The 25,725-nt window shown below is 45.5% G+C and overlaps 1 protein-coding gene across 2 annotated transcripts; it reads right to left on the minus strand.

Annotated features, from left to right (window-relative positions):
* Positions 1-18,969: 18,969 nt before the first annotated feature.
* On the minus strand, positions 18,970-23,777 carry PCDH8 (protocadherin 8). 2 transcript variants are annotated; one of them, XM_017511839.2, is made up of 3 exons: positions 20,813-23,777; positions 20,423-20,630; positions 18,970-19,930 (listed from the first exon to the last, which is right to left on the minus strand). In XM_017511839.2, exons 1-3 carry the CDS (start codon positions 23,441-23,443, stop codon positions 19,557-19,559), a joined length of 3,213 nt encoding a protein of 1,070 aa, XP_017367328.1. In that variant the 5' UTR covers positions 23,444-23,777; the 3' UTR covers positions 18,970-19,556. The 2 variants fall into 2 exon arrangements, with proteins under 2 accessions (XP_017367328.1, XP_017367329.1); XM_017511840.2 differs by having other exon boundaries at positions 21,104-23,775.
* Positions 23,778-25,725: the final 1,948 nt, after the last annotated feature.

Consider the following 25,725-nt stretch of genomic DNA (forward strand, 5'->3'; position numbering starts at 1 on the left):
AGTAGAGACAGGGTTTCACCATCTTGGCCAGGCTGATCTTGAACTCCTGACTTTGTGATCCACCCACCTCAGGCTTCCAAAGTACTGGAATTACAGGCATGTCACTGCGCTTGGCCCTTCTTTCTTTTTTGCTCCAAACTTCATCCTAAGGCTGTAACTCTTAGAGTGACAAAAGGGTTAAGGCAGTTCGAGATACCATATCCAGTCCTGAAGAGTTTCACGAGAAGAGCAGATCTTTTTTCTTGCGACTCTTTTAGGAATAAGGAAACCTTTCTAGAAGTTTCCCCAGGCACATTTTTCTTCATGGTTCATTAGCCCAGAATTGGGTCACATTTCTTTTCCTAAACTCATTTCTGGAAAGGGGAATAGGCTTATCCTTATCACCTGGGTAAGGAGCCATCCACCATGATTGCTTTAACAAGGGCATGGCGAAAGTGGTACTCTCACTCGCTGCTGAATTGGTTCAGCCTATCCGCATCTTTCAAAATTTAAAATTTGTACATTCTTTGAATCATCACTCCAAGGCATCTCTATAGCTATAGAAATGCTGGCATGTTGCATCAGAAACGTTTACAAGGATATTCACCACAATGATGCTTATCTTAAAAATTGGATATTGCCTGAATATTCATCTGTAATGGAATGGCACATTCACACAGTGCGATATAAGCAGCAGTTTCAAAAACTCTTTAAGGCACAAGTGAAAAAATCAAGTTATAAAACTGTTACATTTATGTTATAAACACACTTAGAGATGATAACTATTTGCATCAGATGCATAGAGAAGGAACTCCAAGGATACATGCCTTACTTCCAAGGAGGAAAGTCAGGATGTGGGGTATGCATATGATTCTTCCTATTTATTTGTTTGACTTTTTAGTCTTATCATAGTGGCTTAGGCCATAAAGACAGTTACTGTGTTGACATTTATGTATCTCACATAAACTTTGGAGGTGGGTGTTTCATTGTATGTGTGTGTGGCAAGGCAGTGATATTACCAAAGACCCCAGCTCTTTTTATCTGCTCAGCCATTCCTTAGCATATTGACTTAAACAAAAATGTTTATTGATACACATATTTGTATATATTAATGGGGTTTATGTGATATTTTGTCACATGCATAGACTGTGTAATGATCAAGTCGGGTATTTGGGGCATCTATCACCTCCACTATTTATCATTTCTATGTGTTGGGAACATTTCAAGTCCTCTCTTATAGCTATTTTTAAATAGAATACATCGTTGTTAACTACAGCCCCCCACTCTGCTATCAAAGATTAGAACTTATTTTTTCTATCTAACTGCATATTTGTACTCATTAAGCTTTTTACTCTTAGGTTTATTACAGAGGTTCCCAAACTTTCTGGTTCACGGTACCCTTAGTGTCTCAGTGTGTTTTTTTCTCTAATGGTGCCACTAGGCCAAAATAAACACCTAAAATGTTTTTGTTGGGTAATTATTAATAGATCCAAACAATTTAATAAATATGCATGTCCTAGTAATCTAGTAGCTATTTGAAAAAAAATACACATACATTGAAAGACAAAGTATTTTCATTTCATTGGTAAATAACTACAATTACTCACTAATGGGATCCATGATCCTGATGGGCGCTGTGCAACTTCTCGAACCTTATTGCTATCCTCAACTCACATTGCAGTTTCATTTTTGTACAGTGCTTTAAAAAAACCACAACTGCTGAAAACCCCAATTCATAAAGATATGATATTATCAAAAGGAATGTAGTGCAATCTAATGTTGAAAATATGAACTGTCTGGTCCTAGCAGTTTTTGTGATGCTTGCTATGTTGATTATCTGTGTTTTTTAAATTGTGATGCCTCTGGAGTTCACTGTAGCATTCCAGGGTGCCTCAGTGCATGTTTTGGGAACTGCGGGTTTATCATCTTGTGGCTGCAAGATGGTTGCCTCAGCTCTAAGCATGCCTCTGTGTACAACAATATTCATGCAGGAAGAAGGTACAAGCTTTCTCATTACTTCTTTTATTCCATTTCAAGTTTATTGCAATAGAATTTCATAGAACAAAGTGCACCTATTTTGAGTATATGGCCAGATAAGTTTTGACAAATGTGTACATCTGTATATTGTCCATTCCAATCAAGATACAGAAGACTTCCACCACCCCAAGAAGTTCTTTTGAGCCCTTTTCCAGTCAATCTCCCCACCATCTCCCAGCAACTAGTGATCTGCCTTCTATCACTATGGATTAAATTGATATTTTCTAAGTCTTCATAGAAATGTGACACAAACGATAATCCCAGCACTTTGGGAGGTCAAGGCGGGTGGATTATGAGGTCAGGAGTTTGCAGACCAGCCTGACCAACATGATGAAACCCCATCTCTACTAAAATTACAAAAATTAGCTGGGCATGGTGCCATGTGCCTGTAATCCCTGCTATTCAGGGGGCTGAGGGTGGATAATCGCTTGAACCTGGGAGGTGGAAGTTGTGGTGAGCCGAGATCATGCCACTGCACTCTAGCCTGGGTGACAGAGCAAGAATCTGTCTCAAAAAAAAAAAAAAAAAAATGGGACACAAAGTGTGGACTCAGGTGCTGCATGCTAATTCTGAGACTCATCTGTGTGGTTGCATGTGTCAGAGGTTCACACCTTTTCTGGCTGAGTAGTAGTCTACTGTTTGAATATACCACCATTTTTTCATCAGTTCATCTGTAGGCAGACATCTGAGTTGTTTCCAGTTTAGGGCTGTGATATGGTTTAGCTGTGACCCCACCCAAATCTCATCTTGAATTGCAGCTCCCATAAACCCCATGTGTCATGAGAGGTACTTGATGGGAAGCAATTGAATCATGGGGGCAGGTTTTCCCATGCCGTTCTCCTGATAGTAAATAAGTCTCACAAGATCTGATGGTTCTATAAAGGGCAGTTCCCCTGCACACACTCTCTTGCCTGCTGTCATGTAAGATGCGCCTTTGCTCCTCCTTCACCTTCTACCAAGATTGTGAGGCCTCCCCAGCCATGTGGAACTGTGAGTCCATTAAACCTCTTTTTCTTTACGAATTACTTAGTCTCCAGTATTTCATCATAGCAGTATGAAAATGAACTAATATAGGCTGGAATGAGTAAGGCTGCTCCGGACACTCAGGGACAAGTCTTTGTGTATGTGCATGTTTTTATTTTTCTTGGATTATCTCTCTCTCTTTTTGTAGAGAGCAAAATTATTTCTAGAGTCCCCATAGGAGACTTTCACTTATGTATCAGTGGCCAGTCCTGGTCATCCTCACATCCTCAAACCAATTACTAGAAAGGGAAATGAAGTCACATTAGAGCAATCCCTTCACATCCTTTGGGGTTGGGGGGTTGAGGTCCTCCCAGGAGCGAGTTGCCTCTCTGAGTAAAGTCATCCTTACAAACACAGGAAAAAGGCAGAAATAATTCTTGGGTATGCAGCCACCCATGTCTGTCACTTTACTTTATCCATGAGTATTTTTACTACAGAATATGGTAGTAGCATTATTGACATTTCACAGTGAGAGTCTTTTTTCTGACATAAAGGTGCTTAAGCAGATCCGTTGCCAACAGATAGTCAACAATAGTCATAGGAATAAGCCAAGAAGAGAAAAACATAAAAAAAAGTTGACAGATAGAGAATTGCTCTGGGGAATATGATATGAGGACACAAGTGTCATATGGAGAGAATTTTACCAACTGGCTGCCAGATGTGGGCCTGCCCTGGGCTGAGGCACAGCTGGCCTGCCCTACAGCAAATCAGATGTGGGAGGCAAGTGCCATCTGGCACATAAACTTGGCAGAGCCTGGAAAGACAAGTGAACTCACGTGTGAAATGCTTATTATTATGGATGAACATGAGCAGAGCCCTGACACCAGCAGCAGGGTGAGCCATCTTCTTCCCCTTGGGTCTTAGGTCCCATCTTCTGCTGCTGCCACAGCACCATCAGCCGAGGGACTCCCTGGCTTCAGTGCCTCTCCTCTGATCGAGGCTGATTGTGTTTTAGTTATAAGAGCTAAGGAGTTTGGCCCTTTAATCTCAGCCCTCGTTTAGCATTTCTCCCCTTTCCCACCCCTCCTTCTCTTGTACACGCTTCCTCAGTGTTTCCCTTCCTCACTAAGCTTCTCAAGTGCAGGGACCAGATCTTGCATATTCTATTTGCCATTTCTGCTCCTGGCATTCTGCCTTACACAAAGTAGGTGCTCAACAAGGCATTGCAAAAATGTCTTCGCTGCAAATAAAGACGAGAGGGAAGTATTGTGAAGGCAATGTTTCTACTCTCCACTCTTTGCATCTGTTTCCAAAATACCTGTTGATTGGTAACATCTAAGAAGGATCATAGCTAATACTGTACATGTTTAGTGCACATTTCAGTTTGTTAACCTTGCCCTAAAAGATCCTGTTAACCGTAATTCTGATATATCCACTATTAAGAATCATAACATGTTCGAGCTGAAAGGCACTCTAGAGGTGAGCATTTAAGAAGCCCAGAGATTTGAAGGTCTTGCACAAGTCCATATTGGTAGCAGAAGAAACAGTTATCTATAACCCACCTTATTCCTGCAAGAATTGAAGCTGGGTTTCAAGGATAAGTAAAATATAAAATAGCAAAATTACAATGAGGTACAAAAGAAGAAAGAATATAACTTAAAAATGAGCCAAGAGTAAGATCAAAATAGAAATATATACTAAAAAGGCCACCTGCAACAGGTTAGCCACAACTTGGCTCTAAACATCTATATATCAAAACGGGAAAAGAAACCTTGTTACATATAACATTTATGATGTGCATGAAAGTAAGATAGGCCAGTAGCTTCTAGAAGTCTAATCATTGTTGGTACCAGTACCTGACAGGCATCACCCATAAAAGGAGCTTCGTGGGTTGTAACAAAGGTCCTCAACAATATCCCAGTGACGCACAGAAAAAGCATCCCTTAGTGCAGGCCTGGTAGCTGATGGCAACCCAGCAAAGTTCATTTTGAAAAAAGCACTCTCTGTGGGCGTAGGAGAGAACTGAGAACCAAATCCAGGGTTACCAGGAGAAAAAACTTGCCAAATTGAGATGTGAAAGAGTTTAACTCAGAATTCTGTGACATCAGGAGTAAAATAATAATTACTGTTCTTAATTATGACCTAGAGGCACTGTAGACTCCAAAGTATTTTCTGAATCATCTAAGAGAATTTTTTTAAAAGTTCAATCTGGTTTCATATTAATTTAGCACTTAATTAGCTACTGTCATCTGTTCTAGCTGTTATTTCATATGTTTGTTTTATCCCCTTCAATTAGATTGCCATTTTCTTGAGGGCTGGGGTCCACATTTAGGGAAGGTGCCAACTTCCTTAACAAAGGTAATATGAATCCCCTAAGATTGACTGTAGATGTAAAATCTCTGCATGAGGAAGGACAGCTGGACTTTTCAGCCCTTATTCTTTTGAGCTTTTTTTGAATTTCTGTTTCCATCACAAATATGGGAGGTAGTACTGCTTTCTCCATTAATACCATCCCTTATTCCAGTCCCCTAATATCCCATGGCAGATTTGAGACTAATTTGGAATATTAAATAGCACCTTATAAAGAGGCCTAAAATAATAAGAGGGAAATAAATATAGCATGTGAAACTGTAGAATCTAGTTTACAACCATTACTAACCATGACTAACATCAACATCAACAGGTACTGACAATATAAGCATTGGGAACCCAGACTTTGGAGCCAAACTACTTGGGTTCAAATCCTAACTCTACCAGTTACTAGCTGTTTAACTTTGGGCAGGTTACTTAACCTCTCTGTGCCTCACTTTTCACATCTTTAAAAACATAATTATACTTACCTCACAGAGGTATTGTGAGGGTTAAATGAACACGTATAGTAGTGCTTGCACATAGTAAATATATATTGGCTATTAATATTATAACTAGGCAGTTTTTATAAGACACATGCTTTATATATAAAATTTATTAATTTTCACATAATGCTGTACTTCAGTAGTTCTCAAATTTCTTGGTCTGTAACACTCTTGAAAATTACTGAGAACCCCAAAAGACTTTTGTTTATGAAGGTTATATCTATATATATTTACTGTTATTAAAATTAAAACTGAGATTCTCAAAAATATTAATGAATTTAAAATAATGATGAACCCAATGCATATTAACAAAATAATATAATCACTATAAAAAAGTATATTTTCAAAACAATTTTACGAGAAAGGGGCATTTTAAATTTTTGCAAATTTCTTTAATGTCTGGCCGAATAGAAGATAATTGGATTCTCATAATTGCTCCTGTATTCAAGCTGTTGCAATATGTTGTTTTGTTCAAGTATATGAAGAAAATCCAGTATCATATAGATATGTCGTTGGAAAAGGGAAGAATATTTTACTAGCCTTTCATTTAATCATGGCTTTTTTTGTGATCCTCTATACCAAAACTTTACAAGTGGTAGTATTTTAGAGGTTAGTGGCCCTGAAATCTGAAATCGTATCAATGAACTTTTCATCTCTTGTTGTATTGGTCTGTCTTGCACTTTAAACAGATCGTTTACCTATACATGACTTTGCTACATCATCCACTGGAAAATATTGATTGACTGAGTCATGTAGATCAACTAAATTTTGAAACATTCACATTTGTTAGTATCATCACCAGCAGAGAACTCTGCTTTTTCTTTCTTTCCTTCTCTCTTTCTCGCCCTCCCTCCCCACCTTTCTTTCTCTCTTTCTTTCTTTTTGAGATTGGGTTTCACTATGTTACCCAGGCTGGTCTTGAACTCCTAGCTCAAGTCATCCTCCTACCTCAACCTCCCAGAGTGTTAGGATTACAGATGTGAGCCACTACGCCCAGCTGGGCTAAGTGCTTTTCCTTGAGACAACCATAGTGCTTCCGAACACAGCAAAAATATTCTCTGCATACTGTCCATTTTGTCACACAGAATGTTAAAAGACATACTCTCAATGGTTGAGATTTAATGAAAGTAATACTTATTGCTGATTCATCAAGGTCATTCTTAAGTTCATTTTTTCTGTAAGTGCAAGAAATTCAATGATTAGTAGTGTGGTGCTCTTATCTCGGTTAGTGCTGGGGCACCAGTAGTTTCACCCACTGTTTCGTTTGTATCAACAGAGCAAATGTCAACCCAGTGAAAAACACAAATAACATCTTAGTATTATTATGCAAATTGTTTTATCCTAGTGGACCTTCCAGAAGATTCGAAAGAATCTCCAGAAGTCCAATGATCACGCTTTGAGAAACACTGCTTTAACCTTCCATCTCCTCAGGGTTACTGCAAGCCTATCCAGATCTTTTATGTCCAGACCTAACAGACTGAGAACTATCGCCTCTCCGATCTACCCAAAGGCCACTGTATTAGTCCATTGTCACAGTTTCTTTGCCACAAAGAAACTACCCGAGACTGGGTAATTTATAAAGAAAAGAGGTTTAATTGACTCACAGTTCTGCATGCCTGGGGAAGCCTCAAGAAACTTACAATCATGGCTGTGAGGGGAAGCGGGCACGGCTTACATGGCAGCAGGCCAGAGTTTGTGGAAAGTGAAAGGGGAAGATCCCCTTACAAGACCATCAGATCTCATGAGAACTCACTCACTATCACAAGAACTGCATGGGGGAAACCATCCAGTCACCTCAACGCCTAGGGATTACAATTCAAGATGAAATTTGAATGGGGACACAAAGCCTAACCATATCAACCATCATCTGAATTCCTCTTTTCTGTCTCTTCCTTAGATATTTGGTGGTTGAAAGGATAAGGCCTTTCAAAATGAAGAGATCATGTTTACTCACAGGAGCATGGCCATATTAGACTGTTTGTGAACATCATATAGTCAACATCCTTAAAGAGGTGCCTACAAGCAGTGCCAGGGAGGATGCTCATTTATGTTGTCAGTGCCCTCTTAGAGACAGATCCTGGCCTAGTGCCAAGCCCGGTGCATAAACACTGCCTTGTACTCTTCACATCAGCTCAATGGGAATGGTGGCACTGACACTGAGGTGGTCTCTGGAGAAGAGACGGGCTTTTGGAGGCATCATCTGTCATTCCAGACCCTCATATGCTTCTCTCTGATGAGGATATCCATGTGATCAAGATATCTTCAGTCTGTGATCATGGTCACCACTTATACACTGATCTTTATCCTATCCAGAGCAGTGCTCAGCTGGGGGTAGGAAGGTAGGGGAGAAAATGGGGGCAGTGTTATATTACAAAATAAAGACCTATGGAAGCCCTGGGCTAGATAATAAATGGCGTGATCTTTCAAAGCAGAACTATTTTGTGGCAGTTGAAAATAAAAGCAAATATATAACAAACACTTGTGTGCCCACTAACCAGAATTGACAAATATTAATGTTTTGTCATATTCATTGTAGATATATTTAAATAAAAGAACTAAAACATTATAAGTAAGATTTTAGTCCCCTAAGCCTATATTCTTTAAATATTCATTTCACATTTATTTTGAAGAATGGCAGAGCACTGTGTGAGGAAAGGGCAGAGGAGGATAATCACCCTTCCCTCCTCCCAGCAGTTCAGCTTTCCCCAAACTCGCCTGCCCACTCAGCAAACAAAAAGCAACACAATTTATGATAGTTGCCCCTTGGAAGGCAGTTAAGCAGCCAACTTCCCCTCTACCCTGATGTGCCTGAGGCCCCCTTCCCAAAATGCCAGCCACACAGGACTCTTTCTAAGAGATCCAGGAAATTATAATTTTCTGGATCTCGTTACATTTCATGGGGGGCTGGAAGCCTATTATAAATTGGTTTCCCATGCACCGTCTGGGACTGCACATTCCTTTTGTCTGGTTGTAACTACTTAAGCCTAGCAATTCCCACACGGATGATTTGGTCAAGCAAATGGCAATTGTCTGTGTCTACAGCTTCAGGAGCAAGAGAGAGCACAAACAACCTAGTTTTGCTTTTCTTTTCTTCTCCCCACATCTCCACAGCTACAGTAAATCAGATTGCCTGACATTTCTTTTTAGCTGCATCTGAATCTAATGCCCTCGGCCTAGAAATTTCCGTTATATCACCCAGTGCGTGGCAAGAGCAATGGGCTTCTCTGATTAGTGAAGCTGAAGAGTAGAAATGAATCACAGTGCCTTTGTATTCTAGAACATGAGTCTGGGATGAATGAATGCGGGAGGTTGGCCAAAACACAACCCCGGCAACTCAATTCTTAAATGATTTACAGTGAATTTATAAGTCTGGAGAAGCATGATGGATAAATATCTCCATTTAATAAGCATTAAAGAAAGAGATAAGGTGGAAGGCCTAGGAAGGGGCTGGGAAGCCACCTGCTTCTGATAATCTCGAAATCTCAGTTTCCCTCTCTGTATGATGGGCCGCTCATCCTCATCTGCTCTCCTAGGGCTGTTGTGAGCGGTATATTTTAGAAGTGACAAGGTAGCTTTGAAAATACCTTGCAACATACCAAAGGCAATTTCACAGGGGCAAGACTTGGGCTTTATACCTAAAAGGAGAAAATAACAGCCTTAGTCTCCCAGATCAGCGAAGCATCCAACCAGGGAACCAGGAATTATTCTGGCTCTTTTCAGAAAGTTGGAAGGAATTGAGGGGCTCTTACAAGCCAGCTAGGATAAGAGCTAGAGTGATAAACTTTCTGTCATTTGAGAATCAGGTAAAGCAGGACAGGATCCTAAGAACATCTAGAGAATGGAGGACACAATGCACCAATGATTTGCATAAAGTCATTGTACTAGTTAGGGTTCTCCAGAGAAATGGAACCAACAGAATACATAGAACCATATAGGTATATGAGGAAATTGATTGTGGGAATCGGCTCATATGATTATGGAGGCTGAGAAACTCCACAATATGCTGTTTCCAAGATAAGAACCAGGAAAACAGGTCACATAATTCAGTTCGTGACCAAAGCCCTGAGAACAAGGTGGGAGTATGGGGTGAGGGAGGTGTCTACTGGTGTAAGAACCAGGTACTCTGATGTTCTAGGGCAAGAGAAGATGGATGTCCCAGCTCAATAAGAGGAAACTTGCCTTTCCTCCACAGTCTTGTTCCATTCAGCCCCTCAGTGGATTGGATGATGTCCACCCACATTGTTAAGGGCAGATCTTTACTCAGTCTATTGATTCAAATACTAATCTCTTCCAGAAACACCCTCACAGATATACCCAGGAATAATGTTTTATTATGTGGGCATCCCTTAGCCCATCCAAGCTGACACCTAAAATTACCATTAAAGTCATCAACTAATAGGCTTGGGAAGAAACTTAGGCGACACTTGATTCAACCTTCAATCCAGATGCCCTCCACTCCCACCTCGTTCCATCAGCTGATTGTCTAGCCTTTGCTTGAAACTTTCCAGCAACACGGAGTTACCACCTCTAGAGAAAGCCCAAGATACTGATGCAAGATGAATATCTTGCATCATTATGGATCGTTTACCAGGTCTCCCTCAGAAAATATTACTGCATTGGGTCCCCTCATTTCTGAATCCTTCCTTTCTGAACATGCCTCACTTGCTCTGTGTCCCCCAACAAGGTGTACCACTCAGAGCTGTGCTTTGCACTCCAGAGGGGGCCTGGCCATTTGTATGCAGCATGGGCTGCTTACCAGCGGACTTCTCCATGCCCTCTTTGCCTCTTCCTGCACCTCCTATCTGAGTGCTGTGATGAGGAGGATGTGGGGGAAAAGGGGAGGAGGCAGGAAGCGGTGTTGATGATGCCTTGGTAGATGAGACAAGGGCCCTGTCTTTTTAACTGTAACCTCCACACTCACCATTTTACCCCCTCTCTACTCAGGGGTTTTATGCCTGCTCTTTGCGTTTGTGACAAGCATAGAATTGTCAGAGAAGTTTGAACCAGAGTGACTCCATCTTGAATAGGGGCTGGATCAAGTAAAGCTGAGACCTACTGGGCTGTATTCCCAGGAGGTTAGGCATTCTAAGTTACAGGATGAGATAGGAGTTCTGCAAAAGATACAGGTCACAAAGACCTTGTTGATACAACAGGTTGCAGTAAAAAAGCTGGCCAAAACCCACCAAAACCAAGACGGCAATAAAAGTGACTTCTGGTCGTCCTCACTGCTCATTAGAACCTAATTATAATGCATTAGCGTGCTAACAGGCACTCCCACCAGCACCATGTGCCATGGCAGTTTATAAATGCCATGACAATGTCAGGAAGTTACCCTATATGGTCTGAAAAGGGGAGAAGAGGAACTCTCAGTGGCAGGAATTGCTCACCCCTTTTCTGGAAAACTCATGAATAATCCACCCCTTGTTTAGCATGTTATCGAGAAATAACCTTAAAAATAGCCAACCAACATCTCCTGGGGCTGCTGTACCTATGGAGCAACCAATCTACCATTCTTTATTTCTTTACTTTCTTTCTTTTGAGACTGAATTTTGGTCTTGTTGCCTAGGCTGGAGTACAATGGCGCAATCTCGGCTCACTGCAACTTCTGCCTCCCAGATTCAAGCCATTTTCCTGCCTCAGCCTCCTGAGTAGCTGGGATTACAGGTGCCTGCCACCGCGTCTGGATAATTTTTGTATTTTTAGTAGAGATGGGTTTTTATCATGTTGGCTAGGCTGGTTTCAAACTCTTGACCCCAGGTGATCCACCCGCCTCGGTCTCCCAAAGTGCTGGATTATAGGTGTGAGCCACTGCACCCGGCCTATTCCTTTTCTTTCTTAATAAACTTGATTTCACTTTATGGATTCACCCTGAATTCTTTCTTGCGTGAGATCCAAGGTCCCTCTCAGGGTCTGGATGGGACCGCTTTCCAGCAACAGAATCAAACATTCTGAAGATAGTGATTGAAGATTATATTTTATAGCTGGGTAAAACCTGACCAAATCATAGCAGGTCAGAAGGTGTATCTTGGCCCAGCACTGCACAATCTCTTATAGTGCAGTGGTTCTCAAAGTGTGGTCCCTGGATTAGCAATATTGGCATCACCTGGGGAACTTGTTAGACATGTCAATTAAAGAATCCCATCCCAAACCTATAATATCAGAAACTTCTGGGCTGGGGTCTAGCAGTGTGTGTGTGTGTGTGTGTGTGTGTGTGTGTGTGTGTGTGTGTGTGTGTGTGTATTTAGAGATGGGGTCTCACTTTGTTGCCTAGACTGGTCTCAAACTCCTGGGCTAAAGCGATCCTCCTGTCTCAGCCTCCTGAGTTGCTGGGATTGCAGGTGTGAGCCACTGTGCCCAGTGCAGTCTGTGTTTTAATAGTCCCTCCAGGTGATTGTGATTTGAAAACCGCTGATAGACTAGATTCCGTTGGGGCCCTCCCCACATGCAGGCACCTAAACAACCTGTGTACTCCTTCCTAGCTGTTAAGAGCACCGGCTGCAAAAGGCTCATGGTGGCTCTTTTCTCGAGAAAATTGCCATTAACCAAACGTGGAGTCCTCTTGTCATGGGAGTAATGCAGTATACCACTGCTCCCCCATCCAGAGGCCAGTAGCTGATGTGGGGTATTAAAAAGCTGGCCTCTTACCTCAAGGGATGACCAATTTGTGCTCCAGAGCTCTGGATGGGGCCAGGCTGATAAAGACCACCATTTGTTGAGCTTTTCTCCTACCCTATCATGCTTGCTTGTCTCTCTCTCTCTCAAGAGACAGGGGCCTTGCTCTGTTGCCCAGGCTGGTCTTGAACTCCTGACCTCAAGCAATCCTCTTGCTTCAGCCTCCCAAAGTGCTGGGATTACAGGCATAAGCCACAGAGCCTGGTTGCTTCTCTTTATTTCTGTGAGTGCTTCCTCAATGAATGATTTTCACAAGAATCCCTATCCCAGACTGTGTTTTTCAGGAATTTGACTTAAAACAAAAATCTAAAATTGAGGAATTGAAGGATTTTTTTTTTTAAAATAAAGATGCTTAAGAGTTCCGTATGAGTACTTAAAAAATATCTATAATGATATAGAATGTGATTTTTACTAGCTCTTGCTTGTAGACATAGTTTGGGAGATGCGCCACCACAGACACAGAGAGGAATACCAGGGACTGAATGGCGACATTGGATTTCTTTAGCTGACTGAGTCCTTAGCATTCCAGGAGGCACTTAAGCATCTTCATTAGTTCATTCTCCAACCTTCAGTGAGGGTGGTGATTAAGGACTTTGGGCTGATAAGCAGAATGAATCACAACGAGGTTAAACGGTGGCTGAAAGTCAGTTGCTGAATAAAAATGAGATTCTACCCCCATCCTCATAGCCCAGCACTTTCTTTGATGATCTAGTGACATTCATTAGAAGCAAATCCTCACCCCTCTACTGCTATTTTCCTAGAATTGATAGGAAGAAAAATTTGGCCAAATAAAATAACAAAATAATAACACTTAACAAAGAAAACAATCTGATGTTTTCATCAACTTTAGGGTTTGCTGTGTTTGCATAGAACAAAGTAGAAATTTGACAATTATCTATGTTATTCTTGCCACGTGGGTTTATGTACCCAAATGGACTAGATTATATCAATCTCTAGATACATGAGACACCCCAGAAACTTCTGGGCCTCTCTTAAGTTGGGTTTAAAAAGATCCTGCTGCATTAGGGCAGGAAAAGGGGAAGTCTCGACCTTCTGTGGGTGAGGTGACTTGGACTTGGCCAGGGCTGATGTTGCTCCTGCATCCTCCCAACACTCCAGTCACTAGACTAGCTGGGCTGGACAAGTTGCTGAGTCGATTGGTTGCGTCTGATTTGGAGCCTCGTTTAGCTCAGACCCCCTGTGGGGAGATAAGGTGACAAGAGGATGTAGTCTCTTGGCTATGGTGTATAACCATGACCTTTTGTGCTTGGTTCAGGGAATCATTCCATTCAACAAGCACTTTTTAAAATTGAATCCTAATTATGTACCAGCCAGTGTACCTGGTGCTGGGGATACTCAATTGAATGACACAGACGGTCCTTGACTTCATGAGCCAGTAGGGAAGATAGACAAGCGAAGCAGCTATTGTCTTCAGTTTGTTCTGTGCTGAAGCTGCACAGAGGGTCAGGGCCTGCCTGGTTGTTGGGTGTGGGGGGCGGGAGGGGGGTTGGGAAAGGCAGGGCATAGAAGTCTTTCCTAGTAAAGTGAATCTTAAACAGTCTTGAAGGATAAGAGGAATGGGTCAGAGAAGAGAAAGTGTGGGTGGGGAGAGTGGGAGAGGAAGTAGAATGCCACTCCAGGAGGAAGGATCAGAAATGAGAGGTGAAACAAAGTAATTCTTCCAGCTGAAGCATCAGGTGTGTGAGAGGCATGGGAGGGAAGGCAGCAGTGGGATTGAGGCTGAGGAGGGAGGCAGGGCACAAAGGGAGAACTTGGACTTTAACCTAAAGGTGATGTAAAATCATGAGTGACAAGATCCGACATTTAGAAAAAGATCTTTATGGCAGTAGTATGGAAGATGGAGTGGAGGGGGACAGGCAGTGGACACAGAGCAGATAGGAGATTTGTGCTGCAACCCAGAAAAGCAGCAACGAAACTTGAATACAGTGGTATGATTTAGTCTGTTTCAGACAGACCTTGATTTTAATTCCAGTTCCATCTAGTATTAGCTGTGTGACTGTGGCAATTTACTTTACCTCTCTAAGCTTTGTTTTTTCCATATAGAAGATGGTTTAATGTACAATTGGGAGGGTAAAGATGAGATAATACCCATAAAATGCTTGGTGATGTGCCTGGAACACCGTATTCTCTTGAAAAAACCCCTTATTCTTATTATGCAGCCATCCTAACTTGGACTGTCCTCCTGAACCCAGGCACTGAAACAAGGACTTGAGTGCAGGTGGCTTATCTGGGAAGTGATCCCAGGAAGCACAAGCGAGGCAGTAAGGCAAGTGAGCAGGGAAAGGCAGGGAAGCCAGTAAAGGAGGTGTTACTGGGTGGGCTGCTGCTGTGGGCAACTGGGGTTTATGTTCCCTGGGGATGCTCATGGGAACTCTGCAAATCACAGCTCAGAGTGATTCCTCTGAGAGATGGGAAAGCTGGGATATTTAACCACCAACTCCTATCCCTCATTGGTTGAAGGTTGCTTCTGCAGGTCTCAGTACTTCCAGACTGCTTTGTGCAGAGGTTGAACAACCTTCAAGTCTGCAGCAGCAGAGATGGGTGCTTGAGTTGGAAACTGCCATAGTGCAACTGGAACTGTCCACTGCGGCAGAGGTAGACTCAGAGGTCAGCAGTGGGGGTGTGGACAGAGCCTCATATCTGCTACAATGAAGTGAAAGGACAATTAAACAATATTTGGAATGTAGGATTAATAGGCCTTGATGAGTGATTGGATTATTGGGAGTAAGAAATAGGCTAGAGTCTTAAAATGACTTTTGCCTTTCGAGTTTGGTCTAAAATTTGCAGTCCCATTTATTGAGTTTAAAACAATTGCCAGAGGGATAGTTTTGGCTATAGTGATGGCAGAGAAGAGGGCTTGCTTTCATTTGGGCATCCTTCATCAGAGGTGTCTGTGATATAGCAAAGTGTCACACTGGGTTGGCAAATGGAATTTTCCTAATTCCGTATTAAACTATGCAGTTTTCAGTTAGACATGTTTGAAATTCTTTAAACAGATTTTGTGGGAACAAATCCTGACTTTGATAATGAATGATTTTCCCCCCTGCACATTTAATCTGGTGGTTTAAGTGATGGCTTTTAAAATAGCCTGGTGTCTCTTTCTACCTGCTGTTCACTTATTAGTTGACTTTGAACCTGTTGGTGAATTCTGTTGCAGATTGTCTCTCTCTGAAGAAAGGGAATAATAAACACCCTTTTGAGTTATTGCATAGCTGTTGAAAACCAAGACAGCATTTCAAAGCTCTTCTGAGTTGTTGCAGAGCACAGTGCCCCATCAAGTATTGTATTTCCTTGCTTCAGTTTGCTTTCAGAGCTTACAGCATTCCAATTATCCTATTACTGGATATTCAGTAATAAAGTGAATATGCTTGTCTTCTAAAATGGAATTTTTAGATGCTAAAAGCTTATATTTGCCAAGTGAAATAAGCCAGATATTTAGCTAATTATGGCATGGAACTCATCCTGATTATAAATATATGTTTTTCTCTCTGTATGCATATATATATATATATATATATATATATATATATATGTATTTAGAGACATGCCTCCTGTTTTTGCTCTATTTCAGAATGCATTTTTCAATAGATGTTGAAACCATGAACAGTTTAACTTTCTAAAGTGGTTTCCTCATAGATGTTTATTATAGGAAGATGTGTAGAACATCCAAGTCAATGGGGCCAGAGACAAAAATGTGAAATAGGTAAAGTCTGGTTTTAGCTTTCTCTCTTAAGGTGATCTCTGCCTTCCCCAAGGCCTTTCTCATTTCCCAGTATTCACTGCTAAGGTGCCCAAGTGTTGTTGGCCTCTACTTCCGGAGAGATATTTTTGTTATAATCACAAACCTCTAAGGCTTGTGATTTTGCCGATGATATTCACATTAGCTGTGCTTGTTTGTAAAGTGTTGGCTACACATGAGGCTCTGGACTACTTGGTGAAAGTGGAGGAAGTGAAGACAGCAAAATAGGATTAGAGCAAGGCTGGGCATCCTGGGTCTACTTCGTCTTCCCCAGTGGATGGGGCGGTGCTAATAGTTACTCTGGAGACTGGCTCCAGAAGAAGGCAAGGAAAGAGGAGGTAGGATAGACTGTAGTGGGAATTTACTATAGGCCAAGAATTGTGTCAAGTATTCTGTATATATATTATCTCATTAATTCAATAAAGCAATATATTTTCTTCAAAATGAGATTGAGAGTAAACATTTCTGGAGAAAAGTGGAAAGCCTCCCTTACACAGCTCCTGTTTCTTGAAGAGTTTCTGCTGCTGGCCCATAAAGGAACCCCCCGCCCCCAACTTTTTTGTTTAAGCAGACAATGTTAAGGACTGAAATTGTGTATTTTATTTTTTTTGAGACGGGGTTTCTCTATTGTTGCCCAGGCTGGAGTGCAGTGGTATGTTCTCAGTTCACCACAACCTCTGCCTCCCAGGTTCAAGCAATTTTTCTGCCTCAGCCTCCTGAGTAGCTGGGACTGCAGGGTGCATGCCACCACACCCAGCTAATTTTGGTATTTTTAGTAGAGACAGGGTTTCACCATGTTGACCAGGATGGTCTCGATCTCTTGACTTTGTGATCCTCCCCCCTTGGCCTCCCAAAGTGCTGGGATTACAGGCATGATTACACTGCACCCGGCCTGTATTTGATTTTTTTAATGTTCCAAATCAAAACAATATCTGATAGTGGTCATTTTGCCAAGGAAAAAAGTGATAGTGAAGTCAGAGGTTTTGAAACCCAAATATTTGGAATAATGAAATAGTTTGCACAATACAAAATAAAATAATGGCAATAACATTATTTTCCTTTTGAAGGACAAAAGTAGCAAACATATGCGGAGACTGGGTGCTTTTAGACTGCAGTGGGATCATTCATTCTTCTGTATTGTATTTGACGGGACTGGCTCGAGAATAAAGTTTTAGATGTTATAATGGTAGGTCTACCTGGGAGCCTGTTCCCTGGGGCCTGGCCATCATGGCTCTGGAGCCGTAATGTTTTTTTTTTGAATCCATGATCTGGGCAGTCTGAGCTTGTCAGGCACATGTGCAGCTCCGTTGCCTGCAGAAACGGCTGAACTTTGCACAGGCTGTGGGTGGTGAAGCACTTGTGTGTACCCACCCTGCTGTTCAACTTGGAGCCACCACTGGTTTCAATTATGATTTCAACAGGCAGCTTTGAGGGCACCTCTATTCATTACAGTGCCGCACACTCTATAATTAGTATTAAAGGAACACAGGCACTTCACAAATATAAAGGGCTAAACAGTAATCATGCGGTAAAGGCAAGGCATTGAGACTTTTCTACCTAACTCCTTGTTGCTTTCAGGTAAAAAAAAACAAAAAACAAAAAACAAACCCAAAAACCAAAAAAGAAACAAAAAACTTGTTTCGTTACTTTGTTTTGTTTTTTGCACTGAATAACCTAGGTTTGAATCTCACCCTAGATACTTACTAGCTGTGTGATTTTTGGCATTTTATCTAAACTCTTTGTGCCTCAGTTTCCTTATTTGCCAAATGAAGTTAATGGTACTTCCCGATTAGATGAGATAATTCATGCAGAATGCTTGTTAAGGAGCTCTGCTCACACAAGGACTTCTTGCTCAGTAAATGTTAGGTCTCATTATGATTATCATCATTTTAATTTCAAATGAAATACATGGAGTATATGACATAGGCATGGTATTCGAGTCTTTTTTTAAGACTTTGCATTATGTACATTTTCAAACACAAACATATAGAAAGACTGGTGAAATTTCCCTACCTCACATGCACACATGCTAGCGTTGACAGTTACCAATATCTAATCAAATCAATCTTGTTTCACTTAGCCCCCTGTGTTTTTTTCTAGACTATTTTAAAGTGAATCTGAAACATTATGTCATTTTTGCCCATAAATTTGAGTGGGATAGTGCTGATAGTTACTTTGGAGACTGACTCCAGACAAGGGCAGGGAAAGAGGAAGTAGGAAAGAATGTAGTGGGAACCTATTACATTCCAAAAGACTAAGATGTTAGTCATTTTGATACTAACATCCGGAATAAGCTGAGGGCTCCTTGGGACTATGTCTTCTTCACCTCAAACTCCAGCTTGAGGAGGAGTTACCAGCAGCTAGTAAAAGTTCTACAGATGCTTGTTTAATTAGTGAATGAACAACCCAAACTTAGCTGTCTTCACTTTTTGATGGATGCTTAATAAATATTTATCTAGTGAACAAATGAGAGCAGGGATTTTATAGACTAATGCATATGGAGATGCACATAATTTATGAAATCAACACATATTTTTAATACTTGGGTGACATTTTGCAATACTTGAAATCCCACAGGTTTAATATTGTCATGAAAATTAATAATGCCCAAATAATTAGCACTTGAAAGAAGGTTTCATACTGGTACTCAAATTATTTGTGAATGTCTGACTATAGGCAACTTCATGAAAAGCAATTAGCAGATTCTTCAAACACATGACAAATCCTTTATTACTGTGCTTATAAGTGACACGGTTTACAGAAAACCAAATGTAATTAAATAACATTGAACTTGAAATCTACCACAGAGTCAAGATATACAAGTTATACTCGGCAAGGCAAAATCTCTCAAACACTAGGTTGTTTCAGGTGAAAGATAAACTTCAATTAATTCCAACATGTTTTGTTTTTTTTGTCTTCCAGACAGTTGCTTTGGCAATAACTTCCACTTTAGCTTTTATTATATAAAAATATAACAAAATTTCATTATATACAAACATTACATTACACAATGTACAGGTTAAAAACACTAAGAAAATCGCAAGCTGCAAGTGAAATTAAAGTCAATAGCATGATAAGAAAAATTAAATACTGCACACATTTCATAAAAATTACATTAACTACGTTTTTGTTTGCAAATACCAAACAGTACCAGTGTGATTGGAAATAGCTTCCAACAACTTCATTTTAAGGCACATCTTGCATATTTATATATACAACACTGAAACCGGTCAATAACTTAGGGGCTTCTCGGAGTGACCTGTAGATGTGGGAAGACATGCAGCATGGGATTAAACATTTTCATTGGCTCCCTTCTTCGGGGACAGGTACCTGCCAGGGGGGGACTGGTAGAGGGGAACCCCGATCTCTTGCAGGTCTGGGAGTCTCCCTGGACGGGGAGGGGAGAGCAGAGTGACTGTCCTGTCATAGTCTCTGTGCAGTACTTTCTCATAGACGCTCTGCAGCCCCACTGTCTTGGGCAGCTGGGCCTGGTAGTAATTGTCCCTGCGCAGAGGATCCCGAGGCAGGGACGTGCTCTTACAGAAGGTTGACATCTGGGCTGGTGGGTGAGGTGAGGGATGCGCGTTGGGTCCGCTGCAGGATGGGCTCCAGCAGCGATCAGAGTGGCCCAGGATCTTACACTCAGCGGTGCATGCCCACAGTCCTAACACGAAAGGGAAAAGGAAACAGCATGGTGATTATTCCTGAGATTATACACACCCAGGCTTCCATCTTCAGAATGTCAGCCTGGGTCAGAGCAGCTGAAAGGAAAGCCGGTGCGCATAAAGATAGACACCGTGTCTCAAGGATCGAAGGCACATTGCTTTCTGTAAAGCCATGTTAATGCAAAGCTTGTCCAGCTTCTTCAGCTGGAAGTGGAAAAAAAACCTGATAAGCAGAACCCCATTTTTAATGGCTAATATCACCCATGTTGCTGCCTAACAGGAGGAGGGTGTACTTTATTCAAGAGCTGGAGTTGCCTCGACTTGGCATTTTGAAATTCACTGTATGAGGCAGGCTCAGATCCACAACTGGAGGAGTGAGAAAAAGTTGGGAAGAGGGAAGTGGGTAGGAACCGAGATTGAGGGGAGGCAAGCAGTGGTGAAGGTGAGGGAAGGGACGAATGCTGAATTTGGCGGGAAAGAAGAGTTCTCACCACTCTGCATGTGGTTGATGAGATCCTTTTTCAGAGCGTCCCCGCTGATGTCTGAATCGCTGTCGTTGAAATCACTGTCCCCTTTGCCGCTGTCTTTGCCGCTGAACTTCTCCGCTTCCCGGCCGGAGATGGTGTTGAATGAGTGTCCTTTCCATACAGCCACAGGGGGCGCCGGCTCCTTTCCAAAACCCGGGGAGGCGCCATAGGGCTGCAACAGGGAATAGGGGAATGGGAGTGGGGGGAGGGTTGGACAAGAAACAAACAAAAGAAAAAACAAGTGCCACAGGTTAAGTGTCTACCTGCACGCGCCCACCCTACCCCTCCAGTCTCCCTTCCCCCAGCCTGTCCGCGGAGCACGGAGGGGGGCGCCCAGCCGAAGGAAGGCCTCACCTCGGCGTGCGCGCCGCGGAGCCGCTGCTGCCCCTCGAAGTGACAGGCGCTTTCCCCAGTGGCGCTGCCGCCCTCTGAGCCCGGCACTTCGGCCGCGGCGACCGCAGGCGGAGGCGCGTCCGCCGCGGGGCTGCCAAAGGGCGCTTTGCCGCTGCCAGGGAAGGTGAGCACGTCGAACATGTTGGGCCTGGGCCCGGCTCCCCGGGCGGCCTCCTCCGGGGAGCCGGGAGCTGAGGCTCCGCCGCCCGCCGCCCCGGGCCGCTCTTCCCGGAGGGCCCCCCCTTTGCGCACCTCCTTTTTGCGGCGGTTGCAGGTGGTGGCGATGGCAATGATGGCGGCCAGCAGCAGTGTGCAGCTCCCGGCCAGCACGATGATGACAATCAGCGGAGTGTCCCATTGCAGCGCCGACCCCGACGCCCCGAGCCGAGAGCCAGGAGGGCGGGAACGCTCGGGGCTTCCGGCACTGGCAGGCGCAGCCTGCCCGCGCCCGCCCCCTGCTGTTACCACGAAGCTGACAGTTGCAGTGGTGGTGAGCGGGGGACGGCCGCCGTCGGATATGACCAGGAGCGCCCTGAACACGCGGCCCGGTGGCTCCTGCGAGAGGTCGCCAGTGAGCACTATCTCCCCCGTGCGGCGGCCGATGGCGAAGGCTTCGCGAGGCTCCTGCTGCTGCAGGTCAAAGGCCAGCTCCCCGTTGGCTCCCTCATCTGCATCCCGGGCCTGCACACGGGCCACAGCAGTGTCCTTTGCGGTGCGCCCAGGCACTGCCACTTCTAGGGAGCCATTGGCTGGCGCCGGGTGCACCAGGACCGGCGCATGGTCGTTCTGGTCCAGCACGCGCACCTGCACTAGGGCGCTGCTGGAAAGCTGGGGGGAACCACCGTCGCTAGCTTGGATGCGAACGTCGAGTTGGCGCAGCGTCTCATAATCGAAGCTGCGCAGCGCATAGATGGCTCCGGTAGCAGGGTCTACCGAGACATAAGTGGATACGGCGCCCCCAGCGCGGCCCACCTCGGCCTCCAGCAGCCGGTAGGTGACCTGGCCGTTGCGGCCCAGGTCCCGGTCCCGGGCTGCCACCGTGGCCAGGTAGGCGCCGGGCGGGTTGTTCTCGCGCACCGACACCTCATAGACTGGCCGCGTGAAGAGCGGCGCGTTGTCGTTCTCGTCGCCTACGCGCACCGTGTAGGGCCTCACAGTGCGCAGCGGGGGCGCGCCGCGGTCCTCGGCCACCAGAGTCAGGTTGTACTCGGGGATGCGCTCGCGGTCCAGCGACGCCGCGGTCACCACCAGGTAGCTGCCCGCGTAGGCCGGCTGCAGCCGGAAGTGTTCGTGCCCGTAGAGGGCGCAGCGCACCTGCCCGTTGGCGCCCGAGTCCCTGTCCGAGGTGCTGACCAGAGCTACCAGGCTCTCCCGCGCCGCCCCTTCCGGCACCAGCGAGGTGGCGCCAGACTCTGGCGTCCCGGCTCCCGCCGATGAGCTAGCGTCCGCTCCCCCGAGCGCAGCGGCGGCGACGGCAGCTGCGAAGGGCGAGGCGGCCGGCGCGCCTGGGGCGGCCAGCGGGGTGATGGCGATGTCGGGCGCGTTGTCATTGACGTCGCGGATGCGCACGATGACTTTGCAGGTGGCAGCGCGGGGCCCAGGTCCGCGGTCCTGCGCCCGCACGTCCAGCTCGTAGGTGTCCTGACGCTCGTAGTCCACCGGCCCGGCCAGGGTGAGGCGGCCCGACCGCGGGTCCAGCCGAAATAGGCGGCGCGCCTCCGGCGGGGTGCGGGCGCCAAAAGCGAACACCACGTCGCCGTTAGGGCCCTCGTCGGGATCGGTAGCGTCCAGGTCGAGAAGCAGGGAGCCTACGGGTGCGTCCTCCGCCAGCTCCACTTCCGCCACGGCGCCCTGCGGGAAGGCCGGGCTGTGGTCATTGGCGTCCAGGACGCGCACGCTTAGGGCAGCCGTGGCGGAGCGCGGCGGGCGGCCGCCGTCCTGGGCCACCAGCTCCAGGCTATAGGCAGCCTGACTCTCGCGGTCCAGCTCCTGCAGCAGCACCAGGTCTGCGCACTGAGCTCCGTCCGCGCGCGTCTGCAGCTCCACGCGGAAGGGGCTGTTAGGCTCGGCTAGGCGCACGCTCTGCAGCCCGTTGGCGCCCACGTCCTCGTCCACCGGCACCTCCAGGGGGATGCGCGTGCCTACAGCCGCACCCTCGGACACCTCCACTGGGATCTGGGCCCGGGGGAAGCGCGGCGCGTGGTCGTTGACGTCCCTCACCTCCACTTCCACGTGCACCAGCCGGAACTGCTCCTGTGAGAAGCTGACCACGTCGAAGGCCAGCACGCACTGCGGTGCCTGACCGCACAGCTGCTCGCGGTCCAGGCCTGCGTCCCCGACGGTCAGCTGCCCGTCGCCTTCGCGCACCCGGAGCAGAGAGCTGTTGAATTGCTTCATCAGGCGGAAGCTTGTGTCACCCGATACTTTCATATGCAGGTCCTCGGCCAGGGTCCCGATGACCGTGCCGGGGGCATCCTCCTCGAAGGTGCTGTATCGGACTGTTTTGCTCTGGGCCACGGAGAGCACCCAGCAGAGGCTGAACAGCTGCAAGGGAAAAAGGCAAGGGCTGCCCCAACGCCTCACAGGACTCATGCCTCCAGCCTCAAGTGCTATCCGAAAGGCTAAGGAAGAGAGTCTTCTCTGGTTTTCAGGTACTGGCGTGAGTTTCAGGCCCTCGGAATCACGCCCTTTGCGAGCCCTGTGCGGGAGAAGTCTGCGGGTTGCAGCTCCGCGGCTCCGGCGGGCTCTGAGGACGCGCGGACCCACCCTCAACCTGCGACTCTCCCTCCCTTCTTACAGAAGCTGCGCCGCCTTGCGCCGCCTTTGCCTTTATAGCCGCCTATATGCTAATCACCCGAGCCGGGCAGCCAATGGCCGCCTCCCCCTCGCGTCGCTTCTCCGCCTGCCTCTGACAATCCCTTTAATGTGGAAAGGCTTAGAGAGGAAAACAAGAAAGGAAAATTAGGAAATCTTTCTTTTGTTTCTTTAACTCCTTTTGCTTTCCCCCCCTTTTCTTGTCGGCACCCTGCATGTAGAGGAGTTGGCACAGGGCTCCAGAAGTAAAAGGAGCGGATGGTTTTGTTAATTGTCGCCTGCCCCCCCTCCGTGCCGCTGCTAAAACTAAGTGCGAACACGCTGGGGTTTCACCCCAGTGGCTCCAGATTCCCCCTTCCCCACAGCTCCCGCCCACACACACATTCGACATTTTGCACCTCTGGGGCTTCCAAAGCCTTGCAGCCCCCTACCCACATGTTTGCTCTACTGAGTGAGGCTCTGCTTTCCTTCTCTCCTAGCTTCCTACGGTGCCTGGAATAGCCTCTCGATTAAGAAGCCTGAAGTATAAGGAGAAAATTGATTTTATTCAAATTTGTTTACACAATTGTGTTTTGCTCGTGTGAGCCCCAGTGATCAGAGCGCCACTTCCGTTTCTGAAAAGAGCCCCGTGGTATGTTAGTATGCATGTCACTGTCCAAATGGCTTTCTTAAGCCTTGGGCGCTAGCAGGCAAGGAAAAAAAAAAGTTCCAAATAGGATTTAGCATAAGCTTGAGGAGATTTGGAAAGGTTTCAAAGATCAGACTGTATCAAAGGCTTATGAAGCCCTCGTTAGCAGTGGAAATAGAATGGTGTGGCAGGCGATCCCATTGGAGGCCCCAATGTCTGTATTATTTCACTGTGACAAGCTAAGGGGAGAGAAAGTTGAACAGTTTCCACAGTGGAGTTGGGCTAACTTGAATATAATGAGCAAACGCCACATGTATCCATTATGTTCCTCTATTCATCCCCAATCACTGCCATAACTCTCCGGCTAAACGGTGATGGGCGCTGAATTCTACACAATACCCGGCTCGTATTAAAGTGCATTTAGAGAACTTTTTCCTCCTGATGCCTTGTTCCGCCTATTTAGAGGATTTTCTTTCTGTTCTAATAGGGCCACTCTGGGAAACAACACTCGTCCGGTTCCAGAAGAACAAAATCACAGCTTGACGTTGAAACCTAGCACAAACGTGGGGGAACTTAACCATCTGCTTAGGAAAGTGTGGAGCTTCGGCACTGCCAAACTCTGGGCTGGGCGGATACTGGGGCTGGCCGGGGGGCTGCGCTGCCCCACAGATAGCCCCTTCCCATCCCTGAAGGCCAGGGAGATGGAGCTGGGATCTGGAAAAAGACGGATTCTTAATGATTCTTACTGAGGAGCTTGATTGAGCAGATTATGCAAATACACACGAAGGAGGAAAGGTAAAAATCAAAAGCCACTCACTGGAAAAATTTTTTCTTTTTAAGTGACGGGTTTGGTAAGCAGATTGCATTCAGTAAACATTCTTCAGAATCCCAATTTTAGTCCTGCCGTCAGCGTCCTATCCATGTTTTCCTTTCCTTCAAACTCGAGGCAGTGTGTTTTGGAAATCTTTTCATAAGAGGATCAGTAGTTTCCCTGGAGTAGGGTGACCAAGCAGGGAGCTGGGTGGTGGGGATGAGAGAGGTGCTTGGAATTGTCAGAGAGCAGAAAGTTCAGCCCCAGCCATCCATAAATAAAAGCTCTTATGAGACTGGGGAGGAGGACGGTGTGTGGCTAGAGACTTCCTCAGAGCGGTGTGTCTTCTCGGTTCCCTTCTCCTCCTCTTGCACCTTGCAGCCTTGGGAATGCTAAAAGCAGTAAGGCCAGGCATCTGCAGCCGCGCGGGGACGTGGAAGGAGGAGCGCCCCCTACAGGAGCCCAAATCGCAGTCCTTTTTTCTTTCTTCCACCTCCCAAGTGCCATTTAATATCTTGCCCTCCCCCTGTCCCCGCCCGAGAGATATTCCTTGACGGGGGGGTGGGGGGTCACACGCAGCTGAAGGAACTTTCTATTTTCCTTCCGAGCCCCGCAACACTC

Source organism: Cebus imitator, unplaced genomic scaffold, assembly GCF_001604975.1.
Source record: "Cebus imitator isolate Cc_AM_T3 unplaced genomic scaffold, Cebus_imitator-1.0 Scaffold453, whole genome shotgun sequence".
NCBI classification, from domain to species: domain Eukaryota; kingdom Metazoa; phylum Chordata; class Mammalia; order Primates; family Cebidae; genus Cebus; species Cebus imitator.